The 23,736-nt window shown below is 43.6% G+C and overlaps 2 protein-coding genes across 2 annotated transcripts in view; one reads left to right on the forward strand and one right to left on the reverse strand.

Annotated features, from left to right (window-relative positions):
* The window catches only part of LOC139763058 (golgin subfamily A member 5-like), a 91,236-nt gene that overhangs the window by 62,965 nt on the left and 4,535 nt on the right, over positions 1–23,736 (reverse strand). The gene's annotated exons all lie outside the window — the stretch shown is intronic.
* The window catches only part of LOC139763085 (glutamate receptor ionotropic, kainate 1-like), a 43,842-nt gene that overhangs the window by 17,983 nt on the left and 2,123 nt on the right, over positions 1–23,736 (forward strand). The window contains exons 3-10 of the mRNA XM_071688709.1: positions 47–204; positions 919–1,023; positions 4,652–4,939; positions 8,426–8,532; positions 9,199–9,372; positions 16,641–16,900; positions 17,463–17,680; positions 19,251–19,501. Coding sequence (XP_071544810.1) covers positions 47–204; positions 919–1,023; positions 4,652–4,939; positions 8,426–8,532; positions 9,199–9,372; positions 16,641–16,900; positions 17,463–17,680; positions 19,251–19,501 — 1,561 coding nt within the window. The remainder of the gene's footprint in view (positions 1–46; positions 205–918; positions 1,024–4,651; positions 4,940–8,425; positions 8,533–9,198; positions 9,373–16,640; positions 16,901–17,462; positions 17,681–19,250; positions 19,502–23,736) is intronic.

The following is a 23,736-nucleotide window of genomic DNA, read 5'->3' on the forward strand; positions in this document are numbered from 1 at the left end:
TGTAATATGGACGACGGGTTTTATTTTTTTTGTTTATCGTTCACAGGTTTACTGCTCATGCGCTGGTTATCGCAGAGATCCAGCAGCATCATGTGGGACGTCACCCCGTGTTCCACGTCGTCCTCCCACCCGCATTCATCGGCCGATCAAGTTTTGATCCTAGTCCTCTGCGACTACGACGCCACCGTAGATGTACTGTCCAGTGTAAGTGTTCTTCCGCGGACGTTTGTGTCGTGCCTAGATGCACCCTCAACCACCTTGGTGACACTTCTCCTACCTACCCATAAAAAAAATCTTAAAATCAACCAAAATACTTATTTTTCGCCCCCCTTAATCTTCACAAATCAACCAAAATACTTATTTTTCGCCCCCCCCCCCCTTGATCTTCACAAATCAACCAAAATACTAACTTTTCGCCCCCCTTAATCTTCACAAATCAACCAAAATACTTATTTTTCGCCCCCCTTAATCTTCACAAATCAACCAAAATACTTATTTTTCGCCCCCCTTAATCTTCACAAATCAACCAAAATACTTATTTTTCGCCCCTCTTAATCTTCACAAATCAACCAAAATACTTATTTTTAGCCCCCCCTTAAATCTTCACAAATCAACAACCAAAATACATATTTTTCGCCCCCCCCCCCCCCCCCCTAAATCTTCACAAGTGTCGTCTGTTGATTCACCATCACCAACCTTGGTAACATTTCTCATCCCCCCCAAAAAAAAAATCTTAAAAATCAACTCAACCAAAATACTCATTTTTTCGCCCCCTCCCCACCTTAAGTTTTCACAAATGTTGTTTTGTCGCTTTATAATAATTACATTTCCTTTCGAGACATCTGATCGTCTCTGCCTCGCAAACATGCGGGTGAGCCACACTGAGCCTTCCCTCCCTTCCCCGTGTCTCTCGTACAGGCCTTAGCGTGGGACCAGCTCCGGGAGCACACTTGGTTCTTCCTGAACCTGGGCCAGCCCCTGGCGACGCGGGACCCGCAACTGTACATTCCAATAGACTCGATGGTGAGTGCTATGGTCTCTACCTTACCCTCTGACTGCGTGAGCGACGACAGGACGGTGTAAATACACGAAAGCGCTTGACACTTCGTATTTTCTGTTCGTTGATATTCCTTGTGTGTGAATGTATGTGCGTATACATATATACATATATATATATATATATATATATATATATATATATATATATATATATATATATATATATATCCCTGGAGATAGGGGAGAAAGAATACTTCCCACGTATATATATATATATATATATATATATATATATATATATATATATATATATATATATATATATATATCGGAAAGGATCACAATTTTGCGCGTGATCAAGATATTCCTGAGTCCACGTGTTTCATTTTCCCCGTGGACTCATAGGAATATATATATTATATATATATATATATATATATATATATATATATATATATATATATATATATATATATATATACACGTGACACGAAGCACAACCGGTGTCGCAAGTAACCCCCATACCTGACACATAACATTTCTCGGCGAAACGTTTTCCTTGACCACAGTCACGTGATGCGACAAAAAATATTCTACTGGGAATCGTAGGCCTGCGGTCCACCCCGTCATTAACGCATATGTATATATATCACGCCCGGAATAATTCATCACATGCCACGAGAGGCAGGGTTTACCCCCAGGCTGCTAAATATTCAGCCATCAATGAGGGGTAATTTCAAGCCATGTTCCACAACCCTATTAAAAAGGTTTTACGCTTGTAAAGTCGGCTTGTGTAGATGCCCCAAGTTTCTCAGCAACAGGAGGAAAAAAAAAACCGGTATATTTTCCCCCCATTAAGAATCATATCGAAATGCAATCTGACAATATCTTTTGCATGCAACAGATAGAATGTAAAGCATTGTTATTACCCTATGGCGATTCTCTACGCCACTCTAACTCAATGTCGGTTGGGCCAAGTACAAAAAGCCACAGAGAAAATCAATTTCACGTTCCGTTTATCTATTTGTACTCGTGAATCTATCTAATCATCATTTCATCAATCATTCTGACTCACTCAAATCTTTTCATTATCATTTCCTGATTTCTTCATATTCCCCCTGAGCATTTGCAAAATCAAACTGGATTTCCTGGTGATTAATAATATTATGCTGACAACATACATGACATTAGTATGACTCTTAGCTACATAATGCTGACTTCACGAATCACACGATTGTGACTGTATATATTAACTGCATACATCACACTGAGACTATGCTCACCACATACACTACACTAACGTGACTATGCTGACTACATACAACACACTTGTGTGACCATGTGGCCACATACAACACACTAGTGTGACTATGTGGCCACATACAACACACGAGTGTGACTTGACCATACAACACACTAGTGTGACACATACAACACACGAGTGTGACTTGACCATACAGCACACTAGTGTGACTTAAGTTGTCACACACCAAACTAGTGTGACTATTCTGACCACATAAATCACACTACTGACACTATGTTCACGACACACATCACACACTATCGTGACAGCATGCTGCCTACACACAAAAACACGTCATACTAGTGTGACTGTGGTCAATACACATAAACCAGGACGAACCACGGTCTGGTATGAGCGACTCCCTCCGTATCTTGCCACACACTCGGCACAGTCCCGTGTGACCCATAAAGGGACGAAGACAAAAAAAGAAAAAAAAACTTCATGAAATATTCCCTCTGCCTGGGGTATACGGTATAGGGTCAGCGAGCCCAGTACTGTTCTTCACACAGCCGTTGCCTGCTCAAGATCTGTAATGTTCACGAACAAGTCCTTCAAAAGGCAGGGGAGGTCTCTATCTGTATCATGTTCAAGACTAATGAAGCAGTCATTTACATAACTTTTTTTTTCATGTTAGCTGAGAAGGCACGGGCAGCTGAGGCCTTAAGGCCATTCCTGACCAGGCCCTAGGGGCGGATGAACAGCTGGGTTGATCGTGGACCAACTGCCGCAACCAGGATTCGAACATATGCGCTCGACCCTAGGCGGCCCATGAATGCGTCACGGTCAGGAACGCTAACCACTACACCACGGGAGTCAGTGTATTATGACAATTTCAACTACAATAATATATCTATCTATTTATCTATATCTATCTATATATCTATATATATATATATATATATATATATATATATATATATATATATATATATGGCAAACAACAATGAAACACTGTTGGTAGGTTTAATAGCTGAAATGACGTCGTGACGAACATAATCGACATTTCTCCTAATAATAATAATAATAATAATAATAATAATAATAATAATAATAATAACAATAATAATAATCTACGGACTTACTACTCTAACATTCACAACAAACAAAAATTCTTCAAAGTTTACCAGCACATACATTGATTTCGAAACAGAATGAATGCTGGCTCCAAAATCCACATTTCACCAACAATAAATTCATGGATTTACCAAACCATCTTTCATACACAAAAAGCCTGAAACTTTTAACATTTCACAGACAAAAGGTGTGCAGATTTACTGACATGTTTCAGTAGCTGGAAGTCTACGGGTCTAGGTACTCATTCTTCACTAACAAATTACTTGTGAAACCAACCCCACCTTACAAACCGTGCACTAAACATCTGTATCTTTAATCAAACAAACCAATAATCTTTATTCTTTATACTACCCGTCGTTAATCTCGACAAAGTGTATCACTGGGACAGACAACTTTTTCCTTTATCTAAAAATCATTACCTGCTTATACCATGAAGGACCCCCATATCTATGAAAAGATTTCCATATTTAAAATATATCTAACCATGGAATTGAATGACCCCCATATCTATGAAAAGATTTCCATATCTAAAATATATCTAACCACGGAAATCCAAATATTAGGAAGTTCTTATATCTATGGCAGCTCTAGGGATGGGGGTCTCCTAAGCTACGTAGATTTGGGAACCGAGTCCCTTCGTTTATGTAGTGAACATGGGGACCCTCAGTCCATTTATCAATAATGGGGCTATTTTTATAACACCGAAAAAAAAATTATGTCAAGCTCAGACTTCGATACTAATATACTTTTAATCCACTCATGTTTCATTATCATAGTCTTAATGTCTCCAAGCAAATAGCAATGACGAAAAATTCCGATCTCTCCCGGCTGTTGCCAAGGAAGATCATGATCCGTGCCAGTGTCACCTTATTGTGCACCCCATGTTCACCGTGTGACCGGCAGCGCAAAAAAAGGATCACAGAGGTCACAAACAGTCTGCGTCAGATTCCACTGTGCTGATATTCATTGCAAACGAAAATTGGTTCATTACATAAGCTTCATTATATACATTACGTTTTCATTCACATAAGAATTTTGACCCAGTGGATGCAAAAAAGTGGATATGAATCGTAAAATTTCTTTTGAGTGGCAAGGAATTTACTAGAGATATATAAAAAGAAGTTTCAGCCTAGTTCTCATATAAAAATATATGTATAGTGCCTTTGAGTGTCAAGCGCTAGGATTTGAATGGAGGCTTCTGGGCCACCAAGATTATATATTAGTCCAGCAGCATAAAGATCAGTGACGCCATATTATTATTATCCCTGTGAGCAGGTGGTGGAGGTGAGGAACCCGGTGGAGGACATCTTCGTCCTGCATGAGGTCTGGTCACCGGGGCAGAGGATGAAGCTCAAGCACGCCCTTATTGCCATTTGGCGCGCCCACGCCCAGGATGCAGGGAGCTCGGACGAGGCAGACGGCGAAGCTGTCGCGACTGTTGGTAACGAATGGCCAGAGAAGGCCCTCATTATCAGCACAGGGAGACTGACCATGTCGAGCAGACCCAAGTACGAGCGACGAAAAGATCTAACAGGTGTCCACTTCGTCGTTACGTCCATCAACGTAAGTACCACACAAACGACTACTACTGTATAACGAACCTCAACACTTATATAAATCGGAAAGTCAATGTAAACTTAACCTGAAAACACAAAGGGTCAAATTTATCAACAAAATGATTGGTTGAGCTTAAGGTATAACAGTGAAAGATCATCATTAATCTAGGTTAGGTTAATGTCAAAAGCGAGTTGGTGAAGTAAAATGAATTACCAAATATACACATGAATACGTTCTACCGAACAGCCCATCCCGAATGGATGGAACCAAGACTGCCAGAGAATGTGCGACATGTAAGATCTTATTACTCAGTTACGCTTGAGAACGTTGCTTTGTCTACTCTTACAAAGAAAATCATATCTAATGAAGACTCACTGAACGATTATGTCGCTTGCAGAATTCTATGTTACGACTATCACATTGTATCTATTCTAACCGGAAGACGAACAACGACTATTGGTTCTTCGTCAGTTTATGATATACGATTAAATAAGCTTGCATGATGAAAACACTTTGTATCACTGTGATGGAACAATTAATATCGTATGTAAAAGCTCTGCCTAGGGTTATAATAACCACAAACACACTTAATAAAATTGACAGCACGCAACACCTACACAACCGACTTTGCGTATTAAACACAGCTGCTCTTCTAATCAATACAAGACGAAAAATATCTTGTGATGAGGATATCTTTAAATCAAATAGACAAAGTTCTCAGAATCAGTAGCGAGAACGAGTTGGCAAAATCAATCCTCACAAACTGTGCTGGTCTTTATGTACTTTATCCATCCAAACCACTATGTAATGTTAGTCACATATATATCCAGCTTGTTCCAAGAGTTGACATCACGGTTTGTGGTGGACATGCTTTTTTATATTCCTCCACACACTTCTTGCCCCTTACTTCCACTTTGTCCCCCCTCTTCTACGCTCTTCTCTAGTATCAAAGAAAGTATTAAACTAAATTATGTTAGAAACGTAATCATTACTTCCTTCTTCCAAGGCAAGCACGTTGAGGGCTTCCTTACTTTCTCTATAGCTTGCAGATTCACACTCGTGTGATAACGTACCACAATTTCAGCTCGTATGTACTAGTATGCACACGGTGGAAAGGGACACTTAACAATTTCTTAGGCAGCCCCGACAGAAAATTCTAATACTTAACAGTATCTTGATCCCTTAGGGTCTAGAAGTCCCTCTATTCATACAGCCACACACCTTTGGATGAATTTATGAATACATCTACTTCTCGATACATCTCCTTGTTATTGTATAACGGTGTCTGGGAGGACAATTTTTTCACATCTGGCCGTAGTAGGAGTTGAGTGCTAGGCGTTCGGGTGACGGTTGGTCGGTTCCCTAATCCTAGCCATCATACGTTAAACTGGCGACAAAGTATCGATCTATATAGTACTGGTTGTGAGAAATTATGGAAAAGACTAACATTCAGCAACTGTTTGCCTGGAATGTACGAGAAGTATTTGTATATTTAGTCTTACTTTATCATAGTTTACTGCCTGGAGTCCTGCAGTAACATGCGTAGCTATTTTTATAACATCAATTAAGATGCTTCCATTCAGTTCACTGATTTGTGGTATCGATTCAAAAACTCCATCTTGAATAATATTTTTTATCATAGGGCCACAAAAAATATATATATATAATCTTTGTTATTTACAATTTTCTCGGTATGTATTAATTACATGATCCACGGAAATAAGTTACATTTGTTTTACGATATGCTGGATACATTTAAGTAAAAATCCATTATTTCTGATATCCAAATATAGACCCACAACCCTTTTTTTCATTATAGTTTGCGCCCATGGTGTACGATAGGTTTACTTCCGCAGCACCCCACCTCCCATGAACCACTAACATGTTTCGATCAATTATGAGATAAAAGAAACAGCTCGTTAGTCCTATATTCAACAGGCTGTTCGCCGAAGATGAAAGTCAATATCATTCTCACGCAGAGTACCGCACATCACACTCTGTGACCTCAACCCATTCTTACACATAGCAAAGCACATCACACTCTGTGACCTCAACCCATTCTCCCACATAGTAACGCATATCACACTCTGCTACCTCAACCATTCTTTATAAGGTTATCAATGAACTAGAAAAAAAAAGGCTGTCGAAAAGCGCGCCAGAGTCATCACTATCCACCACCATTCACGGTGTATTATACAACACAGGTCATCAATCACGGTGACAAGTGAAGGTGTTGCCTCGCTGCGAGTCGGGCTAGGCTGATCGACTGGGGAGGACACAGGGCCCACAGAGGGTAATGCTGTGGGGTTCAGTGACTCGCCGGTGAATTATGAGAGGTATGACAACTAAGGGGAGCGGAGAGGGTGAGATATTATCACATATGTACCTCCAGGGCGACACCCAGTGCGATGATATTCTCCACCGCTACAAACTAACATGCAAACAAACACACACACGAGTAATCCCAACGAACTCGCGTGTCGGTACACATCTACGGGTCACATACTCAAAATTGCTAAGGCAACATACCACTAACAGGATTAAGTCGTATAACACACAGCCATACAGTTAAACGTAACTGTCTATAATCCACGACCAAATATTTATAATACTTATTTCCACGAACTATGTACAAACAAACATTCCGACACAGCACTTACCGGTCTTATGAATGGGCCAACACCACAGATAGGGAAATGTTCATTTACTTCACGTTAAAAGTTTTATCTACAAATACATACATATATATATATATATATATATATATATATATATATATATATATATATATATATATATATATTTTTTTTTTTTTTTTTTTTCAAACTATTCGCCATTTCCCGCATTAGCGAGGTAGCGTTAAGAACAGAGGACTGGGCCTTGAGGGAATACCCTCACCTGGCCCAATTCTCTGTTCCTTCTTTTGGAAAATTAAAAAAAAAAAAAAAAAAAAAGAGAGGGGAGGATTTCCAGCCCCCCGCTCCCTCCCCTTTTAGTCGCCTTCTACGACACGCAGGGAATACGTGGGAAGTATTCTTTCTCCCCTATCCCCAGGGATAATATATATATTTTCCAAAAGAAGGAACAGAGAACGAGGCCAGGTGAGGACATTCCCTCAGAGGCCCAGTCCTCTGTTCTTAACGCTACCTTGCTAACGCGGGAAATGGCGAATAGTATGAAAGAAAGAATATATATATATATATATATATATATATATATATATATATATATATATATATATATATATATATTGCACAGTAATCATGTATGGTATAATTATATGCTAAGACAGCAAACACAGTAGAGCATCAAATTTCAGTCCCTTTACCATCTTTTATTAAATGTACCTATCCAAACGCAAGAGCGAGATGCCCTTGTCACCCATAATCCTACCGCTGGCCTAAAACTCTTCCCCTCACAATTAACTCGGGCAGGACTCGCGAGACCCGTCCCTCTTGTCTCAATAATAACTGTATTTCACACCTTCGGCAGGACACCCGCGCCCACAACTCTCGCTACGACTATGTCCGCGGCAGGGACGTGCTGAGCGGCTACTTCGGCGACGTGTGGGAACTCCTCAAGAACGAGATGAACTTCACGTGAGTGGGTCATCATCGTTCATTCTCGTGCGTCTGGACCGAGACAGCCCGGTGTTTCTTCACTCACGCTGACTTCGCGTAATCCAACCCTGTGGGCTGTACAACCGAGTGAATGATATGATAGCAGACTGCTAACAGTCAATGGAAGGTCGTCTTTGTATACACCGTGTGTGAACGTGTCCCCTGTGTATGTACGTCAAAACTTTTTACAAAGTTGCAATGAAAAGTAATACGGAGTCCTGAGTATGTTGTCTAGGGCTAAGTTGTTTTACACGAAGGGATGAAGACGTTATATGAACTTTTTTTCACTATAATATTAACACAGGGACGTTCCACCGAGTTGTGGCGCATTTCCGTGGAAGGAGTCGGGCATCGTAGGCAATACAGAACTTACATATATTTGTCATTATACATGAGTCAAGTAAAAACAAAAAGTTTTACAGAACTGAACACAGCACTTTGTCTCCATGCATAGCTATTTTGTCTACCAATGAATGTCGGTACATACAAACCTATTTGACAATCCATGCCTTTTTTTTTTTTTTGATAATAGTACTGCTATATTCACGGATATCTATCTATATATACGTCCAATTTTGACAATTATTTACATGTTATACATCTCCCTGACTATGGTGTTCTTGGGCGACCATGGTGTGCCCAAAGGTACACAGTTATGACGCCAGCGGACGGGGAGTTCGGCTCAAACAGCAAGGGTTACTGGACTGGTCTGGTCGCGGACGTGCTGAGCGGGCGGGCACATGTAGTGGTGGCCTACCTCTCCCAGACCTACAGCAGGGCTCAGGTCGTAGACTACTCATCAGTCCTCATTAAATTCAGGTCAGCGCTACGTCTGGGCGAACTGGTCCCTACCTAATGCCTTATGTTTCCAGTGATGTGTACAGTTACCGACATGATTTCAACTGGGTGGAAATCCTTTTTCTCTCTTCTGGATGTATATATTCTAGGTCTGCTACATGGTAAGTTTCTAATCAGGCATTCTATACAGGGAAATCGATTAAAGTTACATACAGCTCATCGGGTTCACGTCGGTCCCACATGCAGATCAACCATCAACATATGACCTGCCGTAAATTCCACTTAAACATTCCATTTAAGTTTTCTCAAGGCAACTCAAGTGTGAAAGCCCACTTGAGGTCTAAAAGAAACAGCTGAAATCTCAGTGCTCTTCTATATATATCTTCATACAACCTCTGGTTATGATGGTCTAGCCGTCGTAACGTCCAGCTCAGGATACAAGCATACAGAGTACAGCTTTAGAATGATCATGAACATTTTTTTTCTAACTGTTTAGTCGATGGGCTAAACCAACCATGCACAATCATTCTATCGTCATGGAGTTAAACCTTGAGTATGTTCGGGCAGACATGTAATATATATAAAAGACATTTTAACTAAAGGAAAATATCAAAATTATATTGCAAAATGTCTCATGGAGATGTGCTGTTACCTCAGGCAAAGTCATATACTTGGCACCTGCTGCATTGTGGTCATCGATATAAGGAATCGAACGCTCACGTTAGAACAGAACTAATTAGGGGACCACGAACATGTGTTCGATTACCGACTTGGTCTTAAGCTACAGTTCAAGCATATAGTTTTTTCCATAAGCAACGACTGTCAGTCATTTGGTATTCCATCATTTCATTATACAGTTATTTACACACGCATGTACTCGCAACTCTGAAATGTGGGCGAGACATGGCACGGAGATATCGTAAATAATGCCCCGACAAAATATTAGATGTAACATTAAATATGAATATCAGGATATTATGAAAGAACTCACTATGACTGTATCAACTAACCAGTCCAATGGTTAGGTATCGTAAAAGCAGCTACACACGCTCAGTTTATTACTAACAGTGCGGGCGTAGTATGTTGGCCTGTGCGATATGCGTCCAATGACGTCTGAAAATAAACTCGCCGACGGATATCGCACAGGCCAACATTTTGGCCACAACTGTGCAGTTAATCTTCCATCCACGCGTTCTATTTCAACTGTTCCGTTTTGACCTACACGGTTCAAACTGGGTGTGAAACTGAGCTCGCGCAAAGGGCTCCTAACTCCCTGAGCAAGACGGTGCCACCTTCGAACAGGTTAGTAAGATCCCTTTTGAATATGACAGGCCTGGCTTTAATTCCCGACCCTTTGTGCTGTCCTAGTCAAGGTTGTACTGACATGCAATAATAATAATAATAATAATAATAATAATAATAATAATAATAATAAAGGATCGTACCGACGTTCCCATGGACCGTAATTACATGATCGAGGATCTTAAATTCAAACTGAAAACTCCAGGGTGTGAAAACTACAGCAGTACTTAGGTACGCTCACCAAAAAAATCAACTAGCAGAATCTACAACATCAGCACATCAATACACCAGCCATATTTTACCCCCTACGTAAATATACAGACATATATATCATAGGTTATAGTAAATAAAGGACCGCGCGTATCACTATCTATCATACGAATTGGTAAATAAACAGGGGAGGTCCGCCTCATTCAGCTCCAGCCTACGATTCCATGCGAGGATATCAAGCGACGCTACGCAAAACCCACTATAAATAGACGACGACGTTAAAAATGTAAAATTAACGTATGTCTGGCGACTGAAACATAGCTTACAAGGCCGGGAAGACTAGGCAAAACAATGACTGCAACATACACGAATGTAAAAACTCCTTCTCGTCAGCGTTGTTGACAACGATGATTCAGCACGGGCTTGGGTCCACATGGGTTCGTATCCAGGCGCAGCAGTCAGCCCCAAACCAATCTAGGTATTCATGTTCTTGGGTCGAGTCGAAAGATGGGTACCTAGCATTTGGCTGGGGGTGTTGTGCGTGTATACACATGAAGGAATACATATATGGTTCACACATAAAACTGTAACGAAACATAATAAACACATACAACGTTAACGCACTCCGTCTGGATGTTGTTATCCGCTACGAGTTTAGTCTTTTGGCTAGACTGTATCATCGCTAAATGAACGAAATGATGGGCAATTTTCAATGAGGGGATTTCTATCGCCAAAGGAGGCCATCATCTTCCCGGTAATGGCTGCAGTTTGATCAAGACGTTTCGATACGGTTGTCTTCCTCAGAGGACTGTGTAAAGCGATGCAATCAAAGACGAACCCATCCGGTCGGTCAGCGTGTTCCGTTAGATGGTTAGACTGCGATTGATCTGACGCGGGCCTCTGCCTGTTGGCGGCCCGAGGGTCGGCCTTGTTCAAGGCCTTCGGAACACAAATAGCGGCTTGCTAACAATAAGAACTGTTGTGCAGGGTCATACTGCTAACATTGACTTTCTGCTACGTGTTCACTCTAACCCGTCACGGTTGGATCTTTGCAACGTAAACTACAAAACATAAACATTAATGAATGGAACACATAATTCAGTTGACTATTAAGGATGATGAAAATATAAGATTCTTTTCTGAATACTTTAGCAGTGCGAGCTGGAGAGGTGGCGAAATTCAGTGTACCATATACCAACTAATAAGGGCTACTTCATTCACTCCCTGTCCACACATAATGATAAGAGTGAACTCCTGTGTTGTGACTGGATTCGTGTTACAATGCATTACAGATGTGTAGCAAAAACATTTGAAAAAATGAAATCAATTATATACTTGAAACCTTTAAACGCCAGGGATATCCTACAGGTTTGTTACCGAGACTCCAAGAAAACGCGAAGAGAACCATGGAACGCAGGGAGGAACTAATGACAACAACAATAACAAGAATGAGAAGATAAGATCCCGTCGCGAATTGAAAGCAGATCGCAATCATACCTAGATATCTGAAGGACACAAATATCAATATGGTGGCTGCATCAGGGAAAAAATTGGAAAATTTGGCACAAAAAAAAAGAACGTTTAAAGCAGTGACCTTCGCACAGCTGATGGCGTACAAGATACCATGTGAAGAACGTTGCAAATCCTATCATGGCGAGTCAGGACGTGCCTTGACCAAAGATTGGATAACACAAAGGCATACAAAACGTTATAGAACATCTAACTCGACTGTCGTGCACGTGGATAAAGAATCTTACCGCACAGACATCATACAGTGGCTTGAACATGATGTCGAGGATAACCCTAAAGGCAGCATACATACTTCTGGAAGATCCTATCAATTCGAAAGCTGATGTCACTTGGGCACAGACAAAAACCAGTACAGAGAGGGGGGGCGGAGCCAAAATAGCCAACCCACCAATCAGCGGTCAGAAGATATAGGCAGGAAAACGGCTTTCCGGCTGGTGTCGTCACCTGAGCAAGGACAGCGGCAAGCGAAGGAGAGGGGAGGAGCCAAAATAACCAAACCACCAATCAACGAACACTTGTATTCCTTCATCTGCCTACTGAGGAAGACAACTGGGTCGAAACGTCTGGATTAAAGTCTATCCTAACCTGTAGTCTCAGTTACCACCTCGATTCCAACATATGTCGACATATTCATACTTACCTTTATCCATTCCCGGCGCCAACCTGCCCCATAGGAAACAGCATCGCATCCCGCTGCATCAACGAGATAGCGCCAGGAAACATACCAAGAAAAGTCCACATCTGCTCATGTCCATTCTCTAGCAGTCAAGTGTAATGCACCAAGACCACAGCTCCCTACCCACATCCAGGCCTCACAGACCTTTCCACGGTTTACCCCAGACGTTTCACGTGCCCTGGTTCAGTTCACTGACGGCACGTCAACCCCAGTGTACCACATCGTTCCAATTCACTGTATTCCGTGCACGCCTTTAATCCTACTGTATGTTCAGGCCCCGATCGCTCAAGATCTTTTTCACTCCCACCTCCAATTGGGTCTCCCACTTCTCCCTGTTCCCTCCACTTCTGACACATATATCCTCTTTGTCAACCTTTCCTCACTCATTCTCTCCCTATGTCCAAACCATTTCAACAAGCCCTCTTCTAATTTCTCAATCACACTCTTTCTATTACCACACATCTCTTACCCTTACATTACTTACTCGATCAAACCACCTCACACCACAAATAGTCCTCAAACATTTCATTTCCAACACATCCACCCTCCTCCGCACAATCCTATCTATAGCCCATGCTTCGCAACCATATAATATTGTTGGAACGACTACTATTTCAAACAACCATTTTTGCTCTCCGAGATAACGTTCTCTCTTTCCGCACATATTTCATCGCTCCAAGAACCTTCACCCCCTCCCCCACCCTATGACTCACTTCCGCTTCCATGGTTCCATTTGCTGCAAAGTCCACTCCCATATATTCAAAATACTTCAGTTCCTCCAATTTTTCTCCATCCAAAATTACATCCCAACTAACCTGTCCCTAAACCATGCTGATCCTAATAACCTTACTTTTCTTCACATTTATCATTAGCTCTCTCCTTTCACACACCTAAACTCGGTCATCGACTATTCCAGTTCCTCACTTGAATGAATAACCAGTGCTGTATCATCGGCGAACAACTGACACTTTCCGAGCCCTCTCATCCCAAACAGACTGCATACTCGCTCCTACCTCCAAAACTTGCATTTATCTCCACCACCTCATCCATAAACAAGTAAAACAACCATGGTGACATCACACGCCCTTGACGCAGACCGACCTTCACTGGGAACCAATCACTCTCCTCTCTTCCTACCTGTACACATGCCTTACATCCTTGGTAAAAACTTCTCTGCTTCTAGCAGCTTACCTCCCACACCATATAGTCCTAAGACCTTCCACAAAGCATCTCTATCAACCCTATCATATGCCTTTTCCATATTCATAAATGCCAGATACAAATCTATCCGTTTTTCTAAGAATCTGTCACACACATTCTTCAAAGCAAACAACTAATCCACACATCCTCAACCACTTCTGAAACCACACTGCTCCTCCTCAATCATAGGAATATATATATATATATATATATATATATATATATATATATATATATATATATATATATATATATATATATATATATATATTTCTTTTAAACTATTCGCCATTTCCCGCGTTAGCGAGGTAGCGTTAAGAACAGAGGACTGGGCCTTTTTTGGAATATCCTCACCTGGCCCCCTCTGTTCCTTCTTTTGGAAAATAAAAAAAAAACGAAAGGGGAGGATTTCCAGCCCCCTGCTCCCTCCCATTTTAGTCGCCTTCTACGACACGCAGGGAATACGTGGGAAGTATTAAGTATTCTTATCCCCTATCCCTAGGGATAATATATATATATATATATATATATATATATATATATATATATATATATATATATATATATCTTTCTTTCAAACTATTCGCCATTTCCCGCGTTAGCGAGGTAGCGTTAAGAACAGAGAACTGGGCCTTTGAGGGAATATCCTCACCTGGCCCCCTTCTCTGTTCCTTCTTTTGGAAAATTAAAAAAAAAAATAATGAGAGGGGAGGATTCCAGCCCCGCGCTCCCTCCCCTTTTAGTCGCCTTCTACGACACGCAGGGAATACGAGGGAAGTATTCTTTCTCCCCTATCCACACACACATATATCCGTATATAAACAGACTCTTAAATCCATATATGTTATCACCATTAACCATGAACTCGGTCAATCCGTTACAATCATGCATCACTCTTGCACTATTGAAAGCATTTCTCAACATCCTTATCTAAAACTTTATTACTTCTTTGCATGCTACGTCCTCTGGTTGCCTTTTTTTCTTTGTGAATCAAATGCATGAGGGTGAAAAGCGCGCAAGGGATAGAGTGAATTGGAGCGAGGGGGGTACATAAGGGGCGACGTACTGCCAATGGACTGTACCTGGAAGTACGGAACAGCAGAGGTAAGCCATGGAAAGATCTGTGGTGCGTGGTCGTGGAGAGGCAGCTGTGGTTTCCATGTATTACTCATGACTCCAGGACAATGGATGTGAGAGAAAGTTTTTCTCCGTACACTGCTGGCGCTACCGCGAGAAACAGCGAAGTATGAACAATATATATATATATATATATATATATATATATATATATATATATATATATATATATATATATATATATCCCTGGGGATAGGGGAGAAAGAATACTTCCCACGTATGCCCTGCGTGTCGTAGAAGGCAACTAAAAGGGGAGGAAGCGGGGGGCTGGAAATCTTCCCCTCCCGTTTTACTTTTTCCAAAAGAAGGAACAGAGAAGAGGTTCAAGTGAGGACATTCCTTCTAAGGCTCAGTCCTCTGTTCTTAACGCTACCGCACTAACGCGGGAAATGGCGAATATCTATGAAACTATATATATATATATATATATATATATATATATATATATATATATATATATATATATATATATATATATACGCACACACACACAAATCAAAATCAATGACTGGCATGTCAGTGGATAATAAAAGTTCCCAGTACAGTACTGTTTGCTAATTCATAAGGATACTGACATGTCAGTAAGGCTCCGCGAGGCTTGATCACGCATCATCACCTACATGAGATATTCAAAGTCCTGTACGTGAAAGGACTATCGCCGTCTGCCTTTACGCTCTGGGTTTATGATCAGTCTTCACCTCTAGAGCGATTCATCCCATTTTACAGCCCACACGTCCACCCAACAGCCCCTGGCAACTCTTGCACTACATGACACACGAGCCGCCGACCTGTGTCCATAATAACACACTTGACGACGGGCTGTCAGAGACAAGGTTTCTAGTCATGTTTAATCTTGGCGAGTCTTGACACATTACTAGGTAGATGTACCGCCCGACCTTAATATATCCATTGCTAATATATATGAGAGTGGCCTCTACACTCATATTCTTTCTTCTCGTTTTCAGGCATGTAATCGTGAACTTGACTGTCGTAGCGCTGCTTTCTCACATCATATTCCTCCCTCCCATTACCGTTTTCCTTTCCCCATTCTCGCGTTTTCTTCCAGGCGTTCCTCAGGTGTTGACATCATCCGCTCTTAGCAATACGGATATCACACGTTTATATGAAACGTTCGTCAAGTTGCAATCAACCTGAAACGGTGTTGCTCTTGGATACACAATCTTTGACCTGACCTGACTTTGACCTTAACCCTAGTGTGTTTTTCGTCCTCCAGTTACCGCATCTTCGCGCGGCCCCCCGAGCGATCGGCGGTGTCCTGGACTTCGTACACCCGACCCTTCCTCCCTGGCCTGTGGGTGGGGCTGGCGCTAGCGCTAGTGGCGCTGGCGACCGCCTTCTACTGCGTCTCCTGCTTCTACCGACGCCAGGTTTCGCTGAGCGGCGGCGGCGCAGGAGGAGGTCGGTCGGACGAGGGATTTCAGCAGTGGCAGGTCGACTCGCCGCTCATCATGTGGGCAGCCATCACGCAACAAGGTAGTAAATCATCAACAAATTGAAATAACTGATGATTTTGGAACTTAACATTATTCAGTCCGCTACATAACCCGCGGTCCTGACCGAGACGCATTCACGGGCCGCCCAAGGTTGAGAGCATAGGCTCGAATCCTGGTTACGGCAATCGGTCCACAGTCAACCCAGCTGTTCATCCATCCCTAAGGGTTGGTCGATAAAATGGGTACCTGGCTCAGGCATGGGTATATATATATATATATATATATATATATATATATATATATATATATATATATATATATATATATATATATATATATATCGTTAATGGGATGGTCTTGATTAGGGCCTCCACTACCCGTGCTGTCTCAGTTAACATAAAAAAAAAAAGAAGTTCAGGAACTGGATCCACGGAGCGTATCCCAAATTCCATCCCTGTCAACATGTACACGAGGCAGTCAGGTGTCCCATCGCTTGGTTGACCTCATCCCACAGGGTTCCCTGGCCAGTCTGCCTCCCCTCCTTTACTAGTACCACCCAGGGTCACTGAGTACCTCTGTCTTCCCCCCCGACCCTGGCGCAGGCTGGCCCGATACGCCCGAGGCCGGGGCGCTGCGCGTGCTCTTCTGGACCATGTACGTTGTGGGGGTCGTGGTGGTAGCGGCGTACTCGGCCACGCTCGTCTCCTTCCTGACGGTGGCCGGCGACCAGCTGCCCTTCGACTCGCTGGCCGACCTCAAGATGCTCCCAAAGTACCGCCTCGGGATACTTAAGGGCTCCAGACTCGAGGAATACTTCAAGGTGAGTTACTGTACCACGGGAGAAGGCCCGTCCCGCTTCCACCCCCGCCCGCGACCACGTTGATAGGTTAGTAATTCGGGTATCTCGAACGAGGAGACATTCCTGTACTGTACGTCTTGAGCTACGAGAAGGGTCATACCATCCGTGTGTGTGTGTGTGTGTGTGTGTGTGCTGAGGATGGGAATGTGTTGGACGTTCCACTACCCGTGTGTGCAATAATGGTCATGTAACACGTGGTGCGTTCACTGAAATAAGATCAACATGCAATGTTTGTCACGTGAATATAGTTGGGTTATACCGACTGTGACTGTAGTAGCGTGAGTGGAGTGGGGGTCATGGTACGTTAGTGATGAGGGAGGGAGATTTACTTTTGTTCGTGTGACGGGGGTAATAATAGGTTACGGTGTGGGTAAAGCACTGCTTCTAATATGTTCATATGAGGGGTTATGCTATGCTTGCTGTGTTAAAGTAAGAGGTAGAGAGGGGTGAGCTATGTTTTGCTCCTGTATGAAGAGGAAGGTTATGGCTGTGTTAGAGAGATGGTGCTATGCTACGATAGGGAGGAATGGGGCTAACGCTATGGTAGTGCGAAGGATAGGTTTCTGCTATTGTAGTGCGAAGGATAGGTTTCTGCTATGGTAGTGCGTAGGATAGGTTCCTGCTATGGTAGTGTGAAGGATAGGTTCCTGCTATGGTAGTGTGAAGGATGGGGCTTCGGTAGTGTGAAGAATGGGGATATGCTATGGCAGACAAATCGGGCTATGGTGGGTTAGTATGAGAAGGACAGTGGCACTAGTATGGTTGTGTAATGTATGTCTCAACGTATGGGAGGCTGGTGGAAAAAAAACAAAACAAGATGCCTACTCACAGTCTGAAGTGCAGTGCTGTGTGTGGGAGTGTGTTATGGAGGAGGATGATAAACGTGGCAGACACTGTGGCAGGTGTATGGCGTCAAGCAAGTAATACCACTGTTCTTCTTTTAACCCTTCAACACGAACCGTGGGCATGACCTCTGACCCGACTTTAAAGGGATAGGTCAAGGGTCGTTACCGTCACGATCAAGGATTGTACCGTCGTGGTCAAGGTGTTCAGTCCTACACTCGGAAACTATATTGTTCACATACCTCAAAAGTAATACCAACCAATCATTCTAAAGTTGGCCCTCCCAAGATACTGTCATGAAATGTTCGGTATATATGAATAACCTGTAGCGTCATACTCTCACTGGCAGCATAGAAACAAGAGACCGAACATGACCTGATCCAAGTTCAAATCAAGGATTACATTTTTAAAAAATACGATATTCAAACGTAATCATTTAAAACAATTTTCCCCTCGTCTAAATTCTCCGCAAGTGGCACTTTCATACGACACGACGTTTTGTTGAAACCGAGAAAGTCTTTTCGCTAAAAAAGAGAAAGTTCAATACAGTTCAACGACAGTTCATTTTGCCAAGGAATTTCAACTCGCGAGCTGATCCCCACAGTTCGTTTTCCCTGACGAGAAGGCGTGGAAGATGATGCTGCTTCCCCGATAAAAAAAAAAAAAAAAAAAAAATTCCCTTTTGCAGAACAAGAATTTCTTGGAGTACTGGGAGGCGCTGATAGAGCCCTACTCGGACACACTCATGAAGTCCTACAAGGAGCTACGATCCCATGCCTTGGAGGACTCGGGCTACGCGTACGTGGGGACCTACGAGATCCAGCGGCTGGACCCGGTGGGAGCCTGCACCTTCAGGTCGGCCCGCCAGCACCTGCTCTTCAACGACGGCGCCCTGGGCTGGCCCAGAGGATCACCATACGTCCAAGTTTTCGACCACTTGTGAGTTTTGCCCATTTTCTTTACGATGAATAAACCCAGAGATCGTTTTCTACACTACATATAGTAAGGATATTGACTATAAGCAGTTGGGTGTCAATCCGATGTTTCCACTGAGGTTGTATGGTTGCAGCGTGAAAATTATAACTGAATATGATTCAATTTCGTAAAATCTATAAAGCACTAGAACCTAATGGTTATCCAGCGCTTTTAAAGCGTGGAATTATCTTAAACTTCAAAAATCTATATATATATCTATATATATATATATATATATATATATATATATATATATATATATATATATATATATAAAGCTGTTTAAAGAAATTATGTATTTTGACTTCCTATAAACAATTCATTAATTCATTCACATTAAGATTACCATCTAAATAATCTCAGATATTTCTATTCACTCCATTGTTACTAAATAATTCACATTTGACTCCTGTGATTTCTAAATATCTGGCATTACTTCATTACATGTTCCCCGGGAATATTGTAATGATGGACGTCACATACTGAGTCAGGCCTCCATCAAGTGACCATGGGGGTCAACATACAACCAGTCCTCAGTCGACAACGAAGTCTCAATATAACGATTAATGTTGGAGTAGGAACGCCATACTCCAACACCTTTCCTTAACCTATCCAGCTTCTTATTGTTTAGGATTTTCATGTCCCTACTACCTCGCCATTCAAACCTATTTTTTTCTGTTCATAAATCATTGTGATAACAATTCTCGTATACAGATCGCTTGATATAGCAGCTTTAGCCTCATATACTATTTCATTACTGTTGATGTATCACTGAAGAGACGAAGAAAATCAAATACTACTTGTCGCTGACTCCTTGAGCACGACGGTACAACCCCAGAGAAGGATGGTAAGATCCCTTGAGCACGACGGTACAACCCCGGAGAACGATGATAAGACCCTTGAGCACGAATTTACAACCCTAGAGAAGGATGGTAAGATCCCTTGAGCACGACGGTACAACCCCAGAGAAGGATGGTAAGATCCCTTGAGCACGACGGTACAACCCCAGAGAAGGATGGTAAGATCCCTTGAGCACGACGGTACAACCCCAGAGAAGGATGGTAAGATCCCTTGAGCACGACGGTACAACCCCAGAGAAGGATGGTAAGATCCCTTGAGCACGACGGTACAACCCCAGAGAAGGATGGTAAGATCCCTTGAGCACGACGGTACAACCCCAGAGAAGGATGGTAAGATCCCTTGAGCACGACGGTACAACCCCAGAGAAGGATGGTAAGATCCCTTGAGCACGACGGTACAACCCCAGAGAAGGATGGTAAGATCCCTTGAGCACGACGGTACAACCCCAGAGAAGGATGGTAAGATCCCTTGAGCACGACGGTACAACCCCAGAGAAGGATGGTAAGATCCCTTGAGCACGACGGTACAACCCCAGAGAAGGATGGTAAGATCCCTTGAGCACGACGGTACAACCCCAGAGAAGGATGGTAAGATCCCTTGAGCACGACGGTACAACCCCAGAGAAGGATGGTAAGATCCCTTGAGCACGACGGTACAACCCCAGAGAAGGATGGTAAGATCCCTTGAGCACGACGGTACAACCCCAGAGAAGGATGGTAAGATCCCTTGAGCACGACGGTACAACCCCAGAGAAGGATGGTAAGATCCCTTGAGCACGACGGTACAACCCCAGAGAAGGATGGTAAGATCCCTTGAGCACGACGGTACAACCCCAGAGAAGGATGGTAAGATCCCTTGAGCACGACGGTACAACCCCAGAGAAGGATGGTAAGATCCCTTGAGCACGACGGTACAACCCCAGAGAAGGATGGTAAGATCCCTTGAGCACGACGGTACAACCCCAGAGAAGGATGGTAAGATCCCTTGAGCACGACGGTACAACCCCAGAGAAGGATGGTAAGATCCCTTGAGCACGACGGTACAACCCCAGAGAAGGATGGTAAGATCCCTTGAGCACGACGGTACAACCCCAGAGAAGGATGGTAAGATCCCTTGAGCACGACGGTACAACCCCAGAGAAGGATGGTAAGATCCCTTGAGCACGACGGTACAACCCCAGAGAAGGATGGTAAGATCCCTTGAGCACGACGGTACAACCCCAGAGAAGGATGGTAAGATCCCTTGAGCACGACGGTACAACCCCAGAGAAGGATGGTAAGATCCCTTGAGCACGACGGTACAACCCCAGAGAAGGATGGTAAGATCCCTTGAGCACGACGGTACAACCCCAGAGAAGGATGGTAAGATCCCTTGAGCACGACGGTACAACCCCAGAGAAGGATGGTAAGATCCCTTGAGCACGACGGTACAACCCCAGAGAAGGATGGTAAGATCCCTTGAGCACGACGGTACAACCCCAGAGAAGGATGGTAAGATCCCTTGAGCACGACGGTACAACCCCAGAGAAGGATGGTAAGATCCCTTGAGCACGACGGTACAACCCCAGAGAAGGATGGTAAGATCCCTTGAGCACGACGGTACAACCCCAGAGAAGGATGGTAAGATCCCTTGAGCACGACGGTACAACCCCAGAGAAGGATGGTAAGATCCCTTGAGCACGACGGTACAACCCCAGAGAAGGATGGTAAGATCCCTTGAGCACGACGGTACAACCCCAGAGAAGGATGGTAAGATCCCTTGAGCACGACGGTACAACCCCAGAGAAGGATGGTAAGATCCCTTGAGCACGACGGTACAACCCCAGAGAAGGATGGTAAGATCCCTTGAGCACGACGGTACAACCCCAGAGAAGGATGGTAAGATCCCTTGAGCACGACGGTACAACCCCAGAGAAGGATGGTAAGATCCCTTGAGCACGACGGTACAACCCCAGAGAAGGATGGTAAGATCCCTTGAGCACGACGGTACAACCCCAGAGAAGGATGGTAAGATCCCTTGAGCACGACGGTACAACCCCAGAGAAGGATGGTAAGATCCCTTGAGCACGACGGTACAACCCCAGAGAAGGATGGTAAGATCCCTTGAGCACGACGGTACAACCCCAGAGAAGGATGGTAAGATCCCTTGAGCACGACGGTACAACCCCAGAGAAGGATGGTAAGATCCCTTGAGCACGACGGTACAACCCCAGAGAAGGATGGTAAGATCCCTTGAGCACGACGGTACAACCCCAGAGAAGGATGGTAAGATCCCTTGAGCACGACGGTACAACCCCAGAGAAGGATGGTAAGATCCCTTGAGCACGACGGTACAACCCCAGAGAAGGATGGTAAGATCCCTTGAGCACGACGGTACAACCCCAGAGAAGGATGGTAAGATCCCTTGAGCACGACGGTACAACCCCAGAGAAGGATGGTAAGATCCCTTGAGCACGACGGTACAACCCCAGAGAAGGATGGTAAGATCCCTTGAGCACGACGGTACAACCCCAGAGAAGGATGGTAAGATCCCTTGAGCACGACGGTACAACCCCAGAGAAGGATGGTAAGATCCCTTGAGCACGACGGTACAACCCCAGAGAAGGATGGTAAGATCCCTTGAGCACGACGGTACAACCCCAGAGAAGGATGGTAAGATCCCTTGAGCACGACGGTACAACCCCAGAGAAGGATGGTAAGATCCCTTGAGCACGACGGTACAACCCCAGAGAAGGATGGTAAGATCCCTTGAGCACGACGGTACAACCCCAGAGAAGGATGGTAAGATCCCTTGAGCACGACGGTACAACCCCAGAGAAGGATGGTAAGATCCCTTGAGCACGACGGTACAACCCCAGAGAAGGATGGTAAGATCCCTTGAGCACGACGGTACAACCCCAGAGAAGGATGGTAAGATCCCTTGAGCACGACGGTACAACCCCAGAGAAGGATGGTAAGATCCCTTGAGCACGACGGTACAACCCCAGAGAAGGATGGTAAGATCCCTTGAGCACGACGGTACAACCCCAGAGAAGGATGGTAAGATCCCTTGAGCACGACGGTACAACCCCAGAGAAGGATGGTAAGATCCCTTGAGCACGACGGTACAACCCCAGAGAAGGATGGTAAGATCCCTTGAGCACGACGGTACAACCCCAGAGAAGGATGGTAAGATCCCTTGAGCACGACGGTACAACCCCAGAGAAGGATGGTAAGATCCCTTGAGCACGACGGTACAACCCCAGAGAAGGATGGTAAGATCCCTTGAGCACGACGGTACAACCCCAGAGAAGGATGGTAAGATCCCTTGAGCACGACGGTACAACCCCAGAGAAGGAT

Source organism: Panulirus ornatus, chromosome 3, assembly GCF_036320965.1.
Source record: "Panulirus ornatus isolate Po-2019 chromosome 3, ASM3632096v1, whole genome shotgun sequence".
NCBI classification, from domain to species: Eukaryota; Metazoa; Arthropoda; class Malacostraca; order Decapoda; family Palinuridae; genus Panulirus; species Panulirus ornatus.